The sequence below is a fragment of the Prionailurus viverrinus genome, chromosome E1 (assembly GCF_022837055.1).
Source record: "Prionailurus viverrinus isolate Anna chromosome E1, UM_Priviv_1.0, whole genome shotgun sequence".
NCBI lineage: Eukaryota > Metazoa > Chordata > Mammalia > Carnivora > Felidae > Prionailurus > Prionailurus viverrinus.
In genome coordinates, this window is record NC_062574.1 from 53,103,601 (window position 1) to 53,127,229 (window position 23,629).

The following is a 23,629-nucleotide window of genomic DNA, read 5'->3' on the forward strand; positions in this document are numbered from 1 at the left end:
GGTAGAGGCAGGGATACATCTTACTCACTCCAAGTGGCTAAGTACTTCCTGGTACCAATGTCAGAGACAACTTAAGAAAACTACAGAGCAATATGACACATGAACATATATGAAAGAGTGCTTGACAAAATATTCGCAAACCAAATCGGCAACAAGTACAAAGGTTTATTCCAGACCAAATGGGATATCCCTGGGAATGCAAGGTTGCTTCACCATCTGGAAGTCAATTAATATCATACATTATATTGACAAAAAAAGAACAATTGCTACCTGATGACCTCAATAAATGCAGAAAAAGGATTTCACAAAATCCAGTGGCAATTCAGGATAAAAATTCTCAACAGCATAGGAATAAAAAGGAACTTCTTCATCTTGATAAAAGGCATCTACGAAAGCCCTACAGTTAACGTCTGTAAGGTGGGCAACGAAAGGTCTTCCCTGAGACTGGGAATGAGGGAAAACATCTGCCCTTGTGCCCAGAGCACCGCATGAGCTTCTGGTCAGTGGGATCAGGCAATAAAGGAAAGTAAAAGGCACCCAGACTGGAAAGGAAGAGGTGAAATTGCCTCGGTTTGCAGACAGCATGAGTTTGTATTCAGAAAACCCTAAAGGATCCACAAAAAAAATACTAAACTAACAAGTTCAGCAAGGTCACAGAATACAGGATCAGAACACAAAAATCGATTGTATTTCTGTTGACCACTTCCTTCACTGTGCAGAAACTTATTTTGATGAAGTCTCAAGAGTTTATTTTTGCTTTTGTTTCCCTTACCTCAGGAGACACGCCTAGAAAAATGTTGCTAGGGCTGAGGTCAAAGAGGTTGCTGCCTGTTTTCTCCTGGAGGATTTTTGTGAGTTCAGGTCTTATATTTAGGTCTTTAATCCACAAAACTAAAAGGCAACTGACTCAGAGGAGGAAGATGGCAGCAGGGTAGGAGAACCCTGGGCACACCTCATCCCATGGACATAACTAGACCAAAATCACCCCCAAATACCCCAGAAATCAACCTGAAGACTGGCACAACCAAAGAGAGAAGAGGCCACATCACAGAAGGTTTACTGTGGGGAAATAAAGGCAGTCTATGGAATAAGAGAAGATATTTGCAAATGACACATCTGATAAAGGGTTAGTATGCAAAATCTATAAAGAACTTATCAAACTCAATACCCCCCATAATTAAAAATGGGCAGAAGACTGAATAGACCCTTTTCCAAGGAAGATGTCTAGATGGCAAACAGACACGTGAAAAAAGATGGTCAACATCACTCATCACCAGAGAAATATAAATCCAAACCCCACTGAGATACCACTCACACCTGTCAGAATGGCTACACAAGGCCATTCTGACACTAATGTCAGAATTAACAACACAAGGAACAACAGGTGTTGGTGAGGATGTGGAGAAAGGGGAATCCTCTTACACTGTTGGTGGGAATGCAAACTGGTATAGCCACTGAGGAAAACAGTACGGAGATTCCTCAAAAAGTTAAAAATAGAACTACCCTATGATCCAGCAATTGCACTACTGAAAATTTACCTAAAGAGTGCAAAAACACTATCAAAGGGATACATGCAGCCTGATGTTTATATCAGCATTATTTACAATAGCCAAATTACAGAAGTAGCCCACGTGTCCATCATCTGATGAATGGATAAAGGTGTAAGACCTATATATATTACGCAATATTACTCTGCTATAAAAAGGAATGAAATCTTTCAATTTGCAAGGACATGGATGGAGCTTGAGTATAGTATGCTAAGCAAAATAAGTCAGTTAGAGAAAGACACATACCAGATGGTTTCATTCATATGTGGAATTTAAGAAACAAATGAGAAAGGCAAAAAAAACAAAAAAAAAAATAACAACAACAACAACAAAAAAAACAAGAAGAGAGAGAGAGAGAAACAAACCAAGAAACGGACTCTTCACTATAGAGAACACACTAATGGTCACCAGAAGGGAGGGGAGGCAGTGAAGTAGGTGATGGGGATTAAGGGGCACACTTGCTGTGATGAAACAACATAAAATGATAAAAAATAAATACAATTTACAGTTCAAAAATTCAATTGTATTTCTATACACTAGCATCAAATAATATGAAATAAAATAATACATTCATAATCGCATCAAAGAATAAAACCATTAGACATACATTTAACAAAAGAAGTGCCAAGGCTTGTACAGTGGAAATCAGAAAACATTGCTGAAACAAGTGAATGATCTAAATGAACAGAAGAGACATCATGCATTAGTGGATCAGAAGACTCAATATTACAAAACAGTTCTCCCCAAACTGACCTATGGATTCACTACAATACATACCAAAACCTCTACTTGTGTCTTTATGGAAATTGGCAGGCTGATCCTGAAATTCCCATGGAGAAGTAAAGACCCAGAATGGCGATGGCAGTCTTGACAAAAGAAGAAACACGATGGAGATCTTATGCTTTCTGATTCAAAACTCACAGCCACAGAGCTACCACCTGGCCCGGGGATGTGTGCAGACCCACACAGGCAGAGCCACAAGCAGAGGAATGGCCCAGGCAAGGCAAAGGCTGGGGCCTCAGTACTGGAAGGGAAAAATGAATATCAATCCCCACCACACACAAAAGGAATTCAAAGTAGACCACAGACCTAAATGTGAGAGCTAAAACTGGAAACTCAGAAAAATCTTGGTGACCCTGAGTTAAGCAAAGAATCCTTACACCTGACAACAAAGCACAAGTGATAGAAAGGAAACTCTGATCAACAGGCTTCATCAAAATTTCAAATTTGTGTGCAGAATAACCAGAAGGTGAAAAGACTTGGAGGAAATATCTGCGCTGATGCTGGGGGTCTTCCAGCCCAAGGGGCAGGCCCTGAGGGGTTGTTGGGGGATATAGTCCAGATGGAGGCACAGTGACAGGAGCCCTTCCTCTGCCTGGGGCATCTACTCTTTCTTCAGCTTTGGAAGAGAACGTCCCTAGCTTTATTAAGGACAAGTATGACAACAATCTACAGCAAACAACATACTTAACAGTGAAAGGGTTCAGTGCACTCTCTGAGATTGCAAAGGAGACGAAAACGCCATTGTCATGACTTCTAGTTAACAATTTATTAGACTAACAGTTGTAAACATTTATGCTCCAAACGGGAAGCACCCAAATATATAAGTCAATTAATCACAAACACAAAGAAACTCATTGACAACAATACCATAACAGTAGGGGACTTCAACACCCCACTTACAGCAACGGACAGATCATCTAAACAGAAAATCAACAAGGAAACAATGGCTTTGAATGACAACTGGACTGGATGGACTTAACAGATACATATAGAACATTTCATTCTCAAGCAGCAGAGTACACATTCTTCTCGAGTGCACATGGAACATTCTCCATAACAGATCACAAACTGGGACATAAATCAGCCCTCAACAAGTAAAAAAAGATCAAGATCTTGCTATGCATATTTCAGACCACAACGCTATGAAACTCGAAAGCAACCACAAGAAAAAATTTAGAAAGGTAACAAATACTTGGAGACTAAGACCATCCTACTAAAGAATGAATGGGCTAACCAAGAAGTTAAAGAGGAAATTAAAAACTACATGGAAGCCAATGAAAATGATAACACCACAACCCAAAACCTCTGGGATGCAGCAAAGGCAGTCATAAGAGGGAAGTACACAGCAATCCAGGCCTTCCTAAAGAAGGAAGAAAGGTCTCAGATGTACAACCTAACCTTACACCTTAAAGAGCTGGAAAAAGAACAGCAAATAAAACCCCAAACCAGCAGAAGGCAGGAAATAATAAATATTAGAGCAGAAATCAATGGTATTGAAACAACAACAACAACAAAAAAACCCAGTAGAACAGATCAATGAAGCCAGGAGCTGATTCTTTGAAAGAATTAACAAAATTGATAAACCACTAGCCAGTTTTATCAAAAAGAAAAATGAAAGGACCCAAATAAATAAAATCAAGAATGAAAGAGGAGAGATCAAAATGAACACAGCAGAAATAAACACAATAAGAGAATATTATGAGCAATTAATATGCCAATAAAATGGGCAATATGGAAAAAAAGGACAAATTCCTAGAAACATATAAACTACCGAAACTGAAACAGGAAGAAATAGAAAATTTGAACAGACCCATAACCAGTAAAGAAATTGAATCACTAATCAAAAATCTCCCAACAAACAAGAGTCCAGGGCCAGATGGCTTTCCAGGAGAATTCTACCAAACATTTAAAGAAGAGTTAACACCTATTCTCTTGAAGCTGTTCCAAAAAATAGAAATGGAAAGAAAACTTCCAAACTCATTCTATGAAGTCAGCATTACCTTGATTCCAAAAGCAGACAAAGACCCCACTAAAAAGGAGAACTATAGACCAATTTCCCTGATGAACACGGATGCAAAAATCCTCAACAATATACTAGCCAACTGGATCCAACAATACATTAAAAGAATTACTCACCACAACCAAGTGAGATTATACCTGGGATGCAGGACTGGTTCAATATCCACAAAACAATCAATGTGACTTATCACATCAATAAAATAAAGGACAAGAACCACATGATCCTCTCAATAGATGCAGAGAAAACATTTGACAAAATACAGCATCTTTTCTTGATAAAAATACTCATGAAAGTAGGGATAGAAGGATCATACTGTGAGATCATAAAAGCCATATATGAAAGACCCAATGCTAATATCATCCTCAATGGGGAAAAACTGAGAGCTTTCCCCCTAAGGTCAGGAACAAGACAGGGATGTACACTCTTGCCACTGTTAATCAACAACAGTATTGGAAGTCTTAGCCTCAAGCAATCAGACAACACAAAGAAATAAAAGGCATCCAAATCGGCCAGGAGGAGGTCAAACTTTCACTCTTTGCAAACGACATGATACTCTACATGGAAAACCCAAAAGATTCCACCAAAAGACCACTAGAACTGATCCATGAATTCAGTAAAGTTGCAGGATATAAAATCAATGCACAAAAACCAGTTGCATTCCTTTACGTCAATTAAGCAGCAGAAAGAGAAATCAAGGAATCGATCCCATTTACAATTGCACCAAAAACCATAAAATACCTAGGAATAAACCTAACCGAAGAGGTGAAAAATCTACACACTGAAAACTATAGAAAGCTTATGAAAGAAATTGAAGAAGACACACAAAAAAGGAAAATTATTCCATGCTCATGGATAGGAAGAACAAATATTGTTAAAATGTCGATACTCCCCAAAGCAATCTACATGTTCAATGCAATCCCTATCAAAATAATACCAGCATTCTTCACAGAGCTAGAACAAACAATCCCACACCACAATGTGTATGGAACCAGAAAAGACACTGAATAGCCAAAGCAATCCTGAAAAAGAAAACCAAAGCTGGAGGCATCACAATCCCAGACTTCAAGATATATTACAAAGCTGTAATCATCAAGACAGCATGGTACTGACACAAAAACAGACACTCAGATCAGTGGAACAGAATAGACCAGAAATGGACCCACAAACGTATGGCCAACTAATCTTTGACAAAGCAGGAAAGAATATCCAATGGAATAAAGATAATCTCTTCAGCAAGTGGTGCTGGGAAAACTGGACAGCGACATGCAGAAGAATGAACCCGGACTACTTTCTTACACCATACGCAAAAATAAACTCAAAAGGGGTGAAAGACCTAAATGTAAGACAGGAAGCCATCAAAATCCTAGAGGAGAAAGCAGGCAAAAACCTCTTTGATCTCGGCCGCAGCAATTTCTTGCTCAACATGTCTCTGGAGACAAGGGAAACAAAAGCAAAAATGTGCTATTGGGACCTCATCAAAATAAAAACCTTCTGCACAGCGAAGGAAACAATCAGCAAAACTAAAAGGCAACCAACAGGATGGGAGAAGATATTTGCAAATGACATTATCAGATAAAGGGTTAGTATCCAAAATCTATAAAGAACTTTATCACAAACCCAACACCCCAAAAACAAATATTCCAGGGAAGAAATGGGAAAAAGACAGGAATAGACACTTCTCCAAAGAAGACATCCAGATGGTTAACAGACACATGAAAAAATGCTCAACATCACTCATCATCAGGGAAATACAAATTAAAACCACAATGAGATACCACCTCACACCTGTCAGAATGGCTAAAATTAACAACTCAGGCAACAACAGATGTTGGTGAGGATGCGGAGAAAGAGGATCTCTTTTGCACTGCTGGTGGGATTGCAAACTGGTGCAGCCACTCTGGAAAACAGTATGGAGGTTCCTCAAAAAATTAGAAATAGAACTACCCTATAACCCAGCAATTGCACTAGTAGGTATTTATCCAAGGGATACAGGTGTGCTGTTTTGAAGGGGCACATGCACCCCAATGTTTATAGTAGTGCTATCGACAATAACCAAAGTATAGAAAAAGCCCAAATGTCCATCGATGGAGGAATGGATAAAGAAGATGTGGTATACACACACACACACACACACACACACACACACACACACACACACAATGGAGTATTACTTGGGAATCAAAAAGAATGAAATCTTGCCATTTGCAACTATGTGGATGGAAATAGAGGGTATTATGCTAAGAGAAATTAGTATGTGAGAGAAAGGCAAGTATCATATGACTTCACTCATGTGAGGAATTTAATATACAAAACAGATGAACATAAGGGAAGGGAAGCAAAAATAATATAAAAACAGGGAGGGGGACAAAACATAAGAAACTCTTAAATATAGAGACCAGAGGATTGCTGGAGGGGTTGTGGGAGGGGGGATGGGCTAAATGGGGAAGGTATATTAAGGAAGACACTTGTTGGGATGAGCACTGGGTGTTACACGTAAGGGATGAATCACTGGAATATACTCCTGAAATCATTGTTGCACCATATGGTAACTAACTTGGATGTAAATTAAAAATTTACTAGAGACTCACGTTAAGAAAAATAAATAAGGGGCGCCTGGGTGGCTCAGTCGGTTAAGTATCTGACTTCGGCTCAGGTCATGATCTCACAGTCCGTGAGTTTGAGCCCCGTGTTGGCCTCTGTGCTGGCAGCTCAGAGCCTGGAGCCTGCTTCAGATTCTGTGTCTCCCTCTCTCTCTGCCCCTCCCCTGCTCACACTCTGTCTCTCAAAAATGAACAAACGTTAAAAAAAATTTTTTTTTTTTTAAAGAAAAGAAAGAAAAATAAAAGGCACAAAGCTTAGAGGGGCACCTGGGTGGCTCAGTCGGTTGAGTGACTCTTGATTTCGGCTCAGGTCATGGTCCCAGGGTCATGGGACTGAGCCCTGCATCAGGCTCTGCACTGAGTGTGGAACCTGCTTGGGATTCTCTCACTCTCCCGCTGCTCCTCTCCCCCTCTAGCACTCTGTCTTAAAAAGAAAAAAATAAGGGGCGCCTGGGTGGCTCAGTCAGTTAAGCGTCCGACTTCGGCTCAGGTCATGATCTCATGGTTTGTGAGTTTGAGCTCTGCATTGGGCCCTGTGCTGACAGCTCAGAGCTTAGAGCTTGCTTCAGATTCTGTGTCTTCCTCTCTCTCTGCCCCTCCTCTGCTCATGCTCTGTCTCTCTTTCTCTCAAAAATGAATAAACATTAATAAAATTAAAAATAAAATAAAATAAAAAGCACAAGGCTTAGAAAGAGGAAAAATGTATACATAAACAACCCAAATAATCAACAGAGAAACATTGGAATTAAAAGTAAATTTAGCAAGGTTTCGGAGTACAAGATTGATAAGCAAAATTAAATTACTTTCTCTCTATATATAAAAATTAATTTCTCTAGATCTACAAAATGCTCTAAACGATGCCACTTACAATATCAGAAAACATCAAATTATTCTCCTATATTGTTGGTGAGAATGTAAGGTGGTGCAGCTCCTCTAAAAACCAGTCTGGCAATTCCTCAAAATGTTAAACATGGAGCAACACAGCACTCCTGGGTTTATACCCATGAGAACTGAACATGTCTGTCCACACAGGAACTGGCACAGGAATGTTCATGACTGCGTTACGCATAATAGACAAAAGGTGGAAACAACCCAAATGCCATCAGAAGGTAAAGGTGGTCCATGCATACAGTGGACCATGACCCTATAACAGGAAGAAATGAAGCTCTGACTCTGGTTGCAATGTGATGGAAAAGCACAGGAAGCTGGTCACAGAGACCAAACTGTGTTCGTTTCACTTGCAGGAACTGTCCACAACAGGCAAGCCACAGAGATAGAAAGGGAGCCAGTGGTGCCCGGTTGGGAGCTGGGGGTGGGGAGCAGGAGCTAATGGGGGGGTGTGTCCCGTGGTGATGACCGCACAACACTGTGAACACACCAAACCCACCAAACTGTACACTTTAAGTGGGTGGATTTTATATGAATTATAGTTCAGTAAGCTGAAAAAAATGTTTTTAAAAAAGCAAATACCAAGCAATTAATTTAACAAAGGATTGAAGCCATGCACGGCTACTGAGGTAAGTAAAAGAATGGACATATGTTCACTGTTAGGAAACTGAAATACCATAAAGAAGTCGGTCCTCCCATAACTGATCTATGGATTCAACATAATTCCAATCAAAATCCTCACTGGAGATGCTTTGAAAATTAATAAATGACTCTAATATTTATATAAAAATGCAAAAAGATTTAGAAGAAAATAGCTAGAAGTATTGAAGTAGATGAATAAGGGGGCTTACAGAATCAAACTACACTGTGTTTGTTCTCTAAAGCTGCAATGTGGCAAAGGACAGACCAATAGCCTGACTGGACAGAACACAGAGGCCAGAAACAGGCCCTACACGCGTCCACACTGGACAGCTGCTGAGCAAGGACCTTCCTTTCAATGAACAATGCTACACCCACTGGAAATCCCTACGAGAAGGAGTCATTCAGGACCTCTACCCACATGCAAACAGAAGTGATTTCTAGATCAGCTGTAAATCAGAATGGGAAAAGTAACAAATAAAATTTCTAGAGAATGATATAGAAAAATATCTTCATGAGTGAGGTAAACAAAAATTTCACAACTGGGGGAAAAAGCACTAACAATAAGGAAAAGATTGGTGAACTGGACTGCAGTAAATTAGAAACTTCTATTCATCTAAAACTCTACTAAAAGAATAAAAGATAAAGGCACACAGTGGGGGGAGCTATTTGTAATTCCTAAGTTCAACAAAGGACTTGTATCCGACACATCTGAATAACTCCTATTGAAGAAAAAAAGAGGCAACATCATAAAAAATGGGCAAGAGACATGAGCAGGCTGTACACGAAGAAAATATCCAAATATCTACCTGCAACCCTGTCAGCCATCAGGGAAATGAATTTAAAACCACAAACAGGTACTGCCATGTGATTACCAGATGACTCAAGGGAAGAAGACAAGTCACAGGAATGGTTGGGAGGAGACAGGCCAGGTAGCACACCCTCATACCACTGGACAAGTGCCTGCTGCAGGCGAGCACAGCACTGCGGGCACGCCAGTCCCTCCCCACGTGTGTGACCAGCAGATGTACAGTGGCCGTGTGCCAAAAGAGATGTACAAGCATTTCCTGGCAACATCACTCAAACACCCAAATGTCCAGCCAGCAGAAGGGTGGAGGTGACCTCTTCATACATTGTACTATCACACAGCAATGAAAGGTAGTGAAATGCTGCTACACAAAAACCAGCATTAATCTCCAAAATGTAATGTTGGGCAAGATAAGCCAGACACAAAAGACTACACAAGGAATTACATAAAGGTCAAAATAGGACAAAACTAACTTTGGGTGTGGAGAAGAGGATGGGATTTCTGACAAGGAGCAAGAGGGGGTGTGGGACCTTGGCAATGCTCCAGCCCTGCACCTGCAGATGACTACGCAGGACGGCACAGTTTCCTATAACTCAGCGAGCTGCATACTTACGACCTGCGCCCTAAACTATGTATGTGTTGAACTTCAATAAAAATGAACAAGAGCAATTCCAAGTGGAGTTTCGATCAGAATATAAAAGGCAAAAAAGAAAGAACACATCTGGAACTAAGAGAATAACTTCAGCGCCTAAAAGTAGGAAAAAAATACCTCAAGAAGAAGGCATGAAGGACTGACTGTAAAGGAAAAGATTACTACATTGATCTGCCTTAAAATTAAGAACTTTATTCATCACTAGGTAGCTTTCAGAGAGTGAAAAGGCAAGCTATAGAGTGAGATAAGCTGGATCCAAAAAACTATAAATGACACCACTTATAAAAGTTCAGAAAAAGGCAGGACTATCACCTCAGAAAACAGGAGCGTATTTAACTTTGGGGGGAATAAGGAAGGTAATCAGGTAGAAGCAAGAAGGGGCTTCCAGAGTGGCTACACAAATACCTGCTGTATGAAACTCGCTGAGCTGTACATTTACATCTGGTGCTCTTCTCTGCATGCGTTTTTCTTCGTAGTGTAAGTGATGACACAAACACAAGAGTTCTGAGCAGAACCACTTCTGTAGGACTCTGCCCCAGAGTCCTAGCCATTACAGCGAGCCAAGAACAGGGGATAAAGGCTCACAGACAGAAACACGTAAAAGTCTGTTCGTCACTTCACAGTGAATTCTTAATTAAAAAACAAACAAACAAAAAACGTACTATAACTAATAAGGTAATTTAGCACATTACAGCAATAAAACTGGGGGATTTACTTTTCACACTAATTTCTGATAGTATCAAAAGCCATAAAATACTTAGTGATGTATTTTGTTAAGATGAAAGACCTGTAACCTGAAAACTATAAAACATTTCTGAAAAATGTAAGAAGGCCTAAATAAATGGAGAGATGTACCATGTTTATGGATTAGAACATTCAGGATCAGTAAGACCCCAAAATGGATCTACAAATTCAATGCAATTCCAACAAAAGTCCAAGCAGACTTGACAGCAGATTCTAAATGTTTGCAGACATTCAAAAGACCTAAAAACAAACAAACAACTTTGAAAAGGAAGAACACAGCTGGAAGATTTAACCATACCTGATTTTTTTCAGCATGACTATGCCACGTGAACGAAGGCAGCGTGAAGGAGAACATGAGCACAGAGACACGGGACCCACGCTGTGTCTGCCACTCGGCCTTCAACAGAGATGCCAAGCCCAGGTGCTGGGACTGGGTTAGGGGAGGGAGACTGTCACCGCAATCCCTCCTTCACAACACACTGAGATTAACCCAAAATAGGTAACACACTTATGTGTAAAAGACAAAACAGTAAAACCTCTAGGAAAAAACAGGGAGACAGTCTTGGTGTAGACAAAGGTTTCTTATTTTCTTAGAAGGGACACACAAACACAAATCTTGACAGGAAAAACTGATGAAATGGACTTAATCACAATGGACAACTTCTCTTCATTAAAACACTTTTAAGAAATGAAAACAAAGGCAAGCCATGTACTGGGAGAAATAATCTGTATCTTAAAACTCAAGACCAAGACAAACAACTTAATAAAAAAGTCAAAAGACTTGGAAGACACTTCACACAGGAAGAGACATGTGTGATCAGTCAGCACCCAAATGAAGACACAGCAAGCACATTTAGTCACCAGGAAGATGCAATCTAAACCTACAAGGAGACAGTCCCACAGGCATGCCACAGGGCTCAAATCACAAAGACAGACAACTCCAAGTGTTGGTAAGAACTCGGGGGACAACTGGAGCTCTCTTAAATCGCCGGGACTATAGAATGGTTCATCCTTTTGGAAAATAGTTCTAAAGTTTCTCACAAAGGCAAACGTGTTACATCACCCACCAGCTCTGTCCCTAAACGTTGATCAGAAGAAACGACGTACATGTCCACGGTAAGACCCGCACAAACTTCCATGGTGTCTGTACTCAAGGTAGGCAAACACTGTCCCCCGACGGGCACCTACAGGAGGTGCACCCTGGAACATGCAGCTTGGCAGCAAAAAAGCCTGACTCGCTGATGTCAGCAACAACACAGACGAATCTCAGCGTATGCTGAGCAAGAACGGCCAACCACAAGAGCACATTCTGTATGATTCCATTTCTATGAGGTTCTAGAACAGGAAAAAACCCTCAGGGGTGGAAAGAACAGATGACTCCATAGTTACATGACTAATCTAAAGAAATCCGTTGGTAGCTGCTTCCAGGGGCCGGGCACGACGAGTGTGAAGCAGCACAAGGAAATGGTAGCCTGGACTGAGGCAGTCCTCATGTGGGTGCAGACGTTTGTCAGACCCACTGAATGTGCACTTTAAATGGGTGTATTTTATTATATAGAAGGAATAACCCAGTCAGGTTGATTTTAAACTTTTTTTTTTTTTTTAACGTTTATTTATTTTTGGGACAGAGAGAGACAGAGCATGAACGGGGGAGGGGCAGAGAGAGAGGGAGACACAGAATCGGAAACAGGCTCCAGGCTCTGAGCCATCAGCCCAGAGCCCGACGCGGGGCTCGAACCCACGGACCGCGAGATCATGACCTGGCTGAAGTCGGACGCTTAACCGACTGCGCCACCCAGGCGCCCCCAGTTGATTTTAAATATATCTCTAATCAATCACACCCACTATTTAGGAAGAAAGTTTAAGCTGAGTTCACTCCATGGCTTTCTAAAATCATCATCATAGTTCTGGGTTTACTGCACAGGTGCCACGGCGACACCAGAAATGTTCCGGAGAACCACCATCTCCCCAATGCACAGATTTTACTGCTCTGAGTTTCCAGCCCCCACCCGTGTGCATACACAACTTTTCTATAGCCGTAATTGTAGCAGAAGCACACACAAAAGACATTTAGGGTCACACATGCAGATTCACTGAACACACACACGTTCAAGTTGTGTGGCCCCTCCACTGACAGAACCTGGACTGTGTGGCCAGTGCCCCAGCCCTGGCTCCCTGCTCCTCTGAGAAAGGAAATGCCTTTAACTGAGAGAGAAGAAAAGAATTCCTCAGATGAGCAAGAGACTCAGCGGGAGGGAGGAGGAGCACAGGGGAGTCCAGGCTGCAGGGGCAGGATGGGGGACTGCCCAGGGCTCACGCAGCTGAGAGCAGAGGCCCTTTGCCTTGCACCCCCTGCCCGCCGGTTCCCGAGCCAGCAGGTCTCCAGGGCAGAGTCCCCGCGTGCACCCCTGCCAGCTCCGTCACAGCGGCCCCTCTTGTCTGCCAGGCCAGCGTGACTGTAGGAACCAGCAGGGGTACGTGGGACAGAGGGACAGAGAGGGCAGGGAGCGGAGAAGTCACTGCCACTGGAGTGGGACAGGAGGCGCGCCACCTTCTCCTTCTCGGGTGGAGGCCACCGGAGCTGGCTGGCTGCGGAAGGAAGTGTCTGGAAGCCTGTGAGGGCAGACAGAGTCTGCCTGCGGGGCCTGGGGTCTTTTCGTTCGCAGCGGTCCCAACCCACGTTTGCAGCAAGCCCTCCCCCTGGCCGGCGGGGTTTCAGGACCGGCGCTCGAGGGAGCAGCTGGGCAAACACCCGGGTCCTCCCCCTTTCCTAAGCCTCGCAACGAAAACACGCTACACAAACAGAAAATAGCTCAAAGGCTCACTGCTGTCCGGGGCCTGAGTCTCTGTAAGAAATCATGGTTAGTGGCGCTCGGCGAGAGCTGGAGCCTGTCAACCACCAAACAGCTGCGTGCGGCTCCCGTGGGGCAGTGTGAGCGGACACGTGCGCAGTGAGTGCGGCTCCCGTGAACAGCGTGAGCGGACACGCGCAGAGGGAGTGAGTGCGACTCCTGTGGACAGTGTGAGCGGACACGTGCGGAGACTTCTGGGCTCACACGGCCCTTTCCTCAACTGTTGTCTGTTCCAGGGAGGCCTTTCATGAGTGCCGAGAAGGAATCTCTCTTCCTTCCAAGAGCACAAGTGGGCACCCCGCCCCCCAGAGCAGCACTGATTTGCAGCTGCCCATCAAACCAGGAGACAGACACCGTCCGCTTCTCAGAGGATCCAGGCGAGCCTTTTGGGGAAGAGTCACTGCTCAGATCACGTGGCCCGGCTCCTGACCCAGCTAACGCCCTCCCGGTCTCGGGTCTAAAACAGAGCCCATAATTTATTTCTCAGGAAAGAGGAGGAGAGGAAGCCCAGAAAGGAGAGGCTGTGGTGTGTCTGGAGAAGGAGAGGCGGGCGGGGGCGGGAGGTGGCCACCCTGACCGCCCCCCAGCGCTGCCCCCGCCCTGGCAGCACAACGGGGGCTGCAAGCCAGGTCCTAGCAAATACCCCCAGAGGCCGAGTACCACACAGGCATCAACACACTCCCATCAGTTGATAAAGTCCGTAAAACAACCTTTAAACAGAACTTTGGGTTTTCTGCCAATTGTTTATTTGAATGGAGGGGAGCGTGTATTTACCAGACACATTGTTTAAGACAGAATGAAAGGGATGACTTTATAAAACGGCAAAAGGACTTTGGCTTGCGAACTGCTGAAGCTCACCTCAGTTCTGAACCTATTCACACGAAACTCTGCATGCCAGTATCGGTGAGACCAGAGATGACTCAGAGGCCGCGAGGCGCCAGCCCGGAGGCCCCGTACTTCTTTCTCCTGCTTTCTCCTGCTTCCTTCGGGCAGGAGCAGCTCACCACCCCACCCACCCCCGCTCGCCTGTGGAGCCGAAATCTCTAGCTGACGCTCAGTCGGAAAAGCAAGCATCTGCAGGCCTGGCACCCAGCTGGCTCTGCTTGTCGCAGACCTGAGCCCGTGACGTTGCCCGTTTTCTAAAGTCGCAGCACATTCTACGGAGCGGACAACAATACTCTTTTCTGAATGACCCTGTAAGTGAGACATAAAAATCGGTGGGCACATGATGCAGAGAGGAGAAAAAACAAACCCTCTGACCCGCTGGCAACAGGCGTGTCTAACAAGTTACTGGCTGGTGGGCCGCTCTAAGTAGAGCAAACACCACCACCCAGCGGCCTCTCAGTGACAGCCACACCTGTGCTCAAATGCCTTGCTCTCCAAAGTCTCCGAGCAGAGCCAGGTCCCCAGTCCCAGCCCTGTAGGCACTCAGCCCCCTTCCGTCTGCCTCAACCTTCCACCCTCCCCAAACGCCCGGGACAGAACTAGAGGGAAACAGAAACATGAACCGCGAGCCTCTGATCAGTCAGCATTGCTACTTCCTAGCAGTTTGGACAAAATGCTTCACGGCAAAAGTGGTTCAAATCACTTTCTGGCACTCACAAATGAGTCACAGGACCTCCCGCTCTGCCAGACAAAAGCCAGACTGTGCGTGTCAAACCCTGGAGATGCTGGGGCCACCCGACACAGGGCCCTGTTGGGTTCCACACGCCCATTTGGACTCAAAGGTGAAAGACGGTAAGCACAGAGCCAACAACTTGAGGGTCCAAGACTGCCCAGGATATGAGGGCTCCGATGTGTCCAGGAGGCAAAGCAGCCCTCCAGCTTGTAGGGAAAGAGGCTCCGAGGCCCACGTAGTCTCCGTGTGCTGAGGCCTTCGTGGGGGCCCTGGGCAGGTGGCCTGTGGGCACTCCAGTGAGGGCCACGCTCTGTCCACACAGCCCTGTGCCCTCTGGGCACTATGACAGCACCAAGGTGGGTGTCCAAACACTTCTGCTCTCTTTCTTGGGAAACTCACTCAGAAAAGACTGAATCAAAGATCCCCTTAAGCACGTGGCACTGTATTTTGGAGGGACTACTCTGCACACCAATCCCGCCGTGGCCAACTCAGTAACAGCCACCGTCCCCGCTTCTAACTTAAGCACACAGCCCTGCTGGAGGAGGCGTGCAGTTTTCTGAACAGCAGCAGGACCACAGAGAAAGGCCGGGTCATGCAGGAGGCCCGAGATGTGTCATGGGCATGGGCACAGGAGCCCCCACAGCCACCTTCCTCACATCTCTGAGACAGGCAGGTTTCACGGGACGACAGACTTGCTTGGTACAAACGTCTGCTCAGTGGGTACAGGTGGGGCTACCTGTGTGGAAGGAATGGAAGGAAGGGGTGGGGACAGTCCAGGGAATGACCCCCATGAATGAGACCACTCTGGAGGATCTAAGTGTGTTGATGGAAGGCCAGAGCCAGGCCTGACGGAAGCCTCTCATCCTCGATGTGGATCCCCACTCTGGGTGAGGTGGGCAAGGCCCCGGGTTGCCCTCTGACGACCATAGCATGACCTGAGAGCTCCCACAGTGAGGGAAGCAGATTCCAGCATGCTAAAGGGAGCAGGCCCAAGGTCTGTGTCGTGCCACTTGTCCCCGCCAGCACCACCAACACCTCCACTGAACACGCTGGCCGCCCAGAGAGCAGCAAAAGGCCACGGTCATGCAGAGTCTCGAGGAGAGAGCAGCCAGTGGTCCCCAGGCCCAACTCCATGCTCCAGGAACTCGCCACAAGTGCACCAGGAAGATCCCCTGATCTGTCAGGAGGACCGAGGAAAGGGGGAGGCTGGGAGAGAAAGGACCAGAAACCAAGGACACCTGGATCACAGGCCTGCTGTGGGGCCCAGCAGAGGCCACCCGTGTGTGAATGGAAGGGCTGGGCCCCAGGACTACACACCTGACGCCTTGGCCCCGGGACAGTTCGGCCCAGCCTCCCAGGGGGCAGAAAGCAACAAACAAACAAAAAGCCATGAACCCATCTCAGAGGGCCTGGGAAGCAGAGAGAAGCGGCTGCCCCTGGAGCTGCTGGGGGAGCAGACAAAACAGGGGCACGCCAGGGACGGGACCTGAAAGCAAAAGATCCCACTCCTAAAAGCCACGGCGAGGATGGAGTGGGTGGTCATGGCTAACAGCTGGAAGGTCAAACTGTAAGATGCAAAATTAGAAGGAAATAGAAATCCCAAAGGGATGAGCAGACTGTAAGACCCAACATTCAAGCACAAGAGACCCAAAAGGGAAAAACAAGATAGAAAAAGAGGAGACTAGAAGCTAATATAGGAAAATTTATCTATTTGAAAAAAACCTTGACACTATGCTTTGAAAGAGCTCACCAAATTCCAGGAACGATCAGAAAATTTCCAAATCAGAAAAATTCCAAATTCTAAAACCATGGAAAAAAATCTTACAAATCTTCAGTAACACACATATTTTAAAAACCAACAAATCGCAACTGACCCAGAAAAAAACATGAGGCAAACCCCAACACCTATTCACGCGGAAAGCTCTCAGCCAGCACGTGGCCCACAGTGCTCAGTGGGTTCCGCGCAGGATCCTGGAAAGCCAAGGGCGCTGCTGTCACCCAGCACAGCACAGGGTCTATTCGGTGCAGTGAGGCAAGAGCGGAGATGAGGGGCACAGAGACAGGAGAGGAAGAAATAAAACTGTCCTTATTTGCAGATGGCACGACTGTCTACCTAGGAAATCCTCAGGAATGTAGCCCCAAACCTAGAGCTAAAAGGGAGTTCTGCAGGATCAACACACAAAAATAATCACATTTGTTTATACTGACAACGAGCAAGTGAATGCAGAAAGCAAGACTGCACCATCTCTCTACAGCTGCTTCAAAGAAAACGCCAACACAGCACAAACTTCACAAACCTGTAGGAAAGACACAAAGACCTAAGTAAGTGGAAACAGTGCCCCTCAAGCTCACAGCGCACACAAGCCCCTTCTACAGAGTGTCCTGAACCGTGAGGGCCCAGGCCAAGGCACACCATGTCCGTGGCAGGCGCCTGCAAGGTGGCGAGTGCTGTGAGCAGGGCATCCTGTGTGCAGGCAGGGGGTGGAGCTCCTCCTGGGCCTCGCTGAGAAGCTGGAGGGGACATGGGCCTGGCTTGTGCATGAGACAGTACGCAAGGGTCGGTGGAGGCAGTAGGAGGCGAGAAGGCCACAGGGCCTGATGTCGCAGTGGAGACGTTGGCTTTCGCTCTGGTCTGATTCGTTGACTGCTATACCCCTTGTCCCCAGTACCACCTGGCACATGAATGAATGAACTACCATCCGAGCAGCAGCCTGGGAGCTGCCACCAGACTGTGTCCCAGCGGCCAACGAGCCAAAATGCAATCCAGCAAAGGGGTCTTAGAAGCCCTCTTTGTGCAAAAGCATTTCATTTTTACGTACCACCTGTGGTCAAGTTCCACTCGGCGCCCTGCCTTCACTGCAGACCACAACTATCTTCTCCCGACCAAGGACCTGCCCCCCCACAGACCCTGGCGTGCCCACAGGAAAGGCTGGCTGAAGAGGCAATCCATGAGAGAGCTCATGAGAGCCTGCCAGAGCTCCCACTGTCCAGATGCCACCTTCACCAAATGACCAGACACAGCACGGTCAGGAACAGGGCAAATCAAAATCACACGCACTGAGGGGGCAACAAGAAGGTGCTCTGGACAAAGATACTGGCCTAACACTGGCATGAAGAAATCAGACAACCTGTTTGAAGGGGCAGTCTACAAGAGAAGTACCTGGGACCGTCCAAAGTATCAAGGACAGGCTATGGAATGTCCCAGACTGACAGGATGAAGGAAACAGACACGTAACTGAGGTGTGTGGTTCTGAGCAGGTGATACACAAGCAGGCTCGGCGTGGGGGCATATGTCATGTATGTGTCCCTGCTCTGCTTGGAGGAGACATCCTTCTTTGTAGGAAACAAAGTACTCTGGGTGACAGGCACAATGCTGGCCGCAAACCAGAGCTCTCGTACTGTCTTCGTGAATTTTCTTTACGTTTGAAACAGAAAAATGGGCAAGAAGACAAAAGCTCACGTCCGGAGAAAAGGGAGCCACCGAGCTTGTTCTCGCCACGATTCCCGATCAGGAGGCACAGGTCGAGACGGTGAGGCGCCAGCAAAAGTCAAGAGACTGACAATACTGAGTGTTGAGGGGCTGCGGACCCACCCGCAGCCAGGGCTCTGAGGGCTGCAGCCGCGCGACGGCAGCGCTGCGTCCCTCCCCCAGATGGCCGCACGAGGCGCCCTCGCTCCCGCAACAGACTGTGACACAGCTGGAAGCAGCCGTCCCGGGGGATGGGCACATGCATCCATTGGTGTGTGCAGTGCTGTGCGGGCCGCACACAAACAGGACGGGACAGGGGCTGAAATGAACCCGCACTGGTGTGCCGACTGCCTTTCGGCAGGAGCACTGGGGCAACTCCACGGAGAAAAGGCAGTGTCTTCTACGAAGCGTGCTGTGACCGAGTCCCCACATAAACACCAACTAGCCTTGAGTCCTGCTGCACACAGAAATTAGTATGAGATAGACAATGATCTGAATATAAAAGTAAAAACCATAAGCTACTAGAAAAAAATATGACAATAGTTTCTCCTCTGAAACTATTTTCAGAGATTTCTTAGAAAAAAAACAAGTATAAAAGAAAAAAAACCTCTAAACCGAAGTTCAATAAAATTTAGAAGTTCTGCTCGTCAAAAGACACCATTAAATATGAAGGCAAGTCACAGTGGGGAGAAAATATTTACAGTACAGGAATCTGACAAAGGACTTGCATCCAAAATATAGAACTTTCGTAACTAGTAACAAGATGAATGGCCCATAAAAAAAAAAAAAAAAAAAGGCAAGAGATTTGGAGACATTTCACAAAAGAAATGAATGGCCAATAAACCCAAGAAGAGGTGCTCGACATCATCGGCAGCAGGAAAGCGCTAAGTACAGCGGCCACGAGACGCACGGCACGTCTGCTGAATGGTTGGCACTGAGGCCGACAGCGTCCGCGGCACCACAAGGTGGAGAGCCGCCACGCGGGCGCAGGGCAGCCTCTGGGCTCGGCAGGTTCTCCGAAGGCGAAGCAAGTGTCACCCTATGACTTGTCAACTCCACCCCTTGGTATGTTCCCAGGCGCGGTGGAGACGCAGTCCACAAAAAGGCTTGGATGTGAATGTTCACGGTGCTTTCGCTAAAATAACCCAGATAGGAAACTGCCCAAATGTCAGTAAACAGTACAGCATAAAAACGAATTGTGGCACGTCCACACAACAGACAATAAAAAGATAAGCTGCCGACATACAAAATGCCACGGAGAACCGTTACGCTGAGCGAAAAGCTACACACAAGGGGGCACGCTGTGTGATTCTTCCTGCAGATTCGAGCCCCACGCAGTGCTCTCTGGCCCACATTCTGGGTGGTAGAAACATTCTGTATTTTGACTGGGGTGTTAGGGGTACACAGTTGTCAAAACTCACCAAATTGTTCACCTTGTACATAATTTTCACATTGAAATCCTGCATTTCACAGTATATAAATTTCACCTCAATTTTTAAAACCTGAATGAACTATAAAGATTGGCAACAACAGTATGGATATATCTTAACAACGTTAAGTTTTAAAATATCACACACAGGCTGATACTCCTCGCATGAAAACAACTGAAATTTTTTTTTTTTTTTTTAACGTTTATTTATTTTTGGGACAGAGAGAGACAGAGCATGAACGGGGGAGGGGCAGAGAGAGAGGGAGACACAGAATCGGAAACAGGCTCCAGGCTCTGAGCCATCAGCCCAGAGCCCGACGCGGGGCTCGAACTCACGGACTGCGAGATCGTGACCTGGCTGAAGTCGGACGCTTAACCGACTGCGCCACCCAGGCGCCCCGAAAACAACTGAAATTTTTAACGAACTTTTCCAGATTGGTATAAATACCAGAGCTCCGCAGGGGTAGGGTCAGAGCGCGAGCCGGCTCTAGCTCTAGGCGACACAGTCAAGACACAGCGACCAGACCACACACGCACGACACATGGTGAGAGCGTGTCCTGAACAAGGCTCGTGACTGACTCAGCTCTCTGCTCCTGAAATCCTGAGGTCTACACTTAAAAAGGAGAAGAAATCACAACGGAAGCTAAAAAGTGTACCATGCTATTCAGGACTGAGGGGCACCCACCATGGTCACCACAAGAAAATGAATCGCCTTAAACCTTACATGAGAAAAGTGAAAAGAAAGGCTGAAATGTAATGAGCATTAGAAACGAAGCAAACCCAACAAGATCAGAAACTAAACAAATAAAACCAAGGTGCACAGAGAAAAGGCGCCAGGGGCAGCAAAGGCACATCCCCACACCGGAGGGCAGCACAGGCGCACAGCCTGTCTCTGTCCTTTACTAAGGACACCAACACACCTCCTGGAAGACAGGGCATCCCCTGAGCCATCCCCTCGGGCCAGCAGCCCCTGCTGGGGGCTGTGGCCATCCAGGACAGACTGTTCCTTGGTGGCTAACCACTGCCGGGGTCCCCAGGGAAGCAGGCGCAGACAGGTTCTCTGCGGTGGCAGAAAGTGGCGGGGTACCCCTGGGGAGGAAGTGCAGCCCCCCCCCCCCCCCCAAACCCCGTTACAAGCCCTCTTTTCCACAGACGCTGACCTTCAGGGGCCAGGGACTCAGGCCCCAGGCCTGATGCACAATATGTGCCTAAGGCTACCTTCTTTAAAAGCCAGACTTTTTGTTTGCTAATCTTACTCCACCCTCAGCCAGGAACTGTGGGGCCCTTCTGTACCTCCAGGCCCTTGGCTAGGACAGCAAGGTGGTCATGCAAATTCCACCGCAAAGCTCACCGAAATTTACTGCCTTGATTTCTTCCAACTAAACCCTGAGAACAAGTCAAATCTCTGGAGTCAGGCCAAGTCTTCTTGGTGAGACTTCAGCATCATCATCTTTTCAGACGCCCACGCCCAGAACGCAGACATCGTGATGCCCAATCTGGGGGCTTCCTGCTCCTGGAAGCAGGGACCTTGTGGCTCTGAGCCCTCGCCTGCCTCCCTCCCTACAGTTTCTGGGAGTGATGGGGCCAGACATCCAACTTGCTCTTCCTCTCCCTGCCCACTGCGGAAGGGCACTTTCAGGGACCTGGTTCTCTGCCCTGCCCTCTGCCAGCTCAGTGGTGGCTATGCTGACTTCCATCAGCAAGTTTATTCAGTGCCTCCCTGGTCTGCAGTCCTCACTGTTCTAAATTGGGCTCCACCTTGTCCAACTTGGCCTTCCTACGTTTTCTTTCCTACTCTCCAGTGAACAGAGAGAAAGCTGCACAGGATATCAGAGAGGAGAGGGCATCTTCAGCCCTCCTCTCTCCTTCTCCCGAGTCCTGCTGGCCTTGTCCATGTGGAGCCTGCACACCGAGAGAGCTTCCAGAATCCTGCCAGTGATTCTGGAACACATACACAGCAACGCATCCATGGCCATTCAAGAGAACACGTTGTCACTGTCCAGTATTTCATAAAGAGCAGCCCTAAAGGAGAACAAGAAAATCACCACCTCCCTTCACCCAAAGGCCCTAAGAAGCACACTGTGGACCATGGTGGGTGTGACTGTCTTTAATGGAAACTGTCTTTGTTTAGAAAAATGTTGGACAGACCATCTGAGAGTGAAAACAGGTCCCAGGGCAGGGTCTGGAAGGAGATGATGGAATGAAAAGGAGTTTTAGTCTAAGTAAAAGGAACCACAGCCCTGGGGCTTGTCTTCGAGAGCAGGGCTGTCCGTCAGGCAAACTTCTTCCCAAACCTCCCCCCACCCCACTCCCACCCCGTGTTCCTGGTAATCAAGGGAAAGGCTGAGCCAGTATGAGAAGAAAAGTAGGTTCGTAGGTGGATTAATTCAGCACGAGCAGAGATTCTGACACACAGCTGACCTTGCTCAACAGAACCCCCTAAGGAATGCCCAGAGGAGGTGGGTACCCTGTGTCCCGAGACCCAGAGGGGCCCAAGGGGAGACTGCATGCAGACAGACACTCTAAAGGTGGGTTTTCAGGTAATTAAAGAGAGGGGCGTCTGGGTGGCTCAGTCAGTTGAGCGTCCGACTTGTGATCTTGGCTCAGGTCATGATCTCACCGTTTGTGGGATCGAGCCCCGCATCGGGCTCTGCGCTGACAGTCTGGAGCCTGCTTGGGATTTTCTCTCCTTCTCTGCCCCTCCCTTGCTTACATGTATGCTCTCTCGTTCTCTCTCTCTCTCTCTCTCAAATAAAAAAAAAATTTATAAAAAATAAGCTAATTAAAGAGAAAATCCATGGTTGAAATACACACTGTGCAGTGATGCTTCGCCTATTGTAATCATTTGTCATGTTACTGAAAATGCTTTTTAATGTAGTAATGCCCATGTACAGACTGCACACAAATCATTTTCAGAATTTCTGAGATCCCTACAAGTGAAATCTAGGAGTGGAGGGCATGAGCATTTTTTAAGTTCTTGATACAAAATGCAAAATTATGCTGCCGACGGCCCCAGTTCACACTTTGCAAATACTGAGTATACGCACCTCAGAAAACCCTGTTAACTTGGTTTTTAAAGCTCGTATCTCACGAATGTCACTTGTGTTTCCTTGGTCACAAGTGATAAAAAGGTTGTGAGAGTTCAGCTGCAGTCTGACTGCTCCCCTCCTTCCTGATGAACCTTTCCTCCTTATAACTTGTGTGACCTCTGTCTCCCTAAGGCTGTTCATCCTTTAAGTGCTTATCCACATTGTCCCAGTTTATCTTCAGTTTTATTTATGTGATTCTCTGCTGTGCAATTCTGTATTTTTATGCCATCCTATTTATCAAAAATTAATTAACTCATTATGTGCTCTTGCAATTTAACAGCAAGAGCCCATGAACCTTAACTTTTAAGTCTGATCATTATATATTAGCATAATGATTTTCAAGAACCACACTAAAATGTAAGGTCATTTAATTATTCAACCACTACATATATACACATTTTAAGTAAAACAAAGAGTTACTTACCGAATCCAAAAAGCAAAGGTAAGACCCCGAGCTCTGTGCTATTGCTTGATTTTTAGAATATCCGAC

General features: G+C 46.3%; 1 protein-coding gene across 7 annotated transcripts in view; it reads right to left on the bottom strand.

Moving 5' to 3' along the window:
* B3GNTL1 (UDP-GlcNAc:betaGal beta-1,3-N-acetylglucosaminyltransferase like 1) overlaps positions 1-23,629 on the bottom strand; it is a 97,849-nt gene that overhangs the window by 57,684 nt on the left and 16,536 nt on the right. For all 7 annotated transcript variants that reach the window (XR_007146728.1, XM_047832082.1, XM_047832081.1 and 4 more), the window contains one exon: positions 23,564-23,628. Coding sequence is in view for 3 of the 7 variants with exons in the window: in XM_047832082.1 (XP_047688038.1) it covers positions 23,564-23,628 (65 nt within the window). In the remaining 4 variants the exon portion in view is untranslated. The remainder of the gene's footprint in view (positions 1-23,563; position 23,629) is intronic.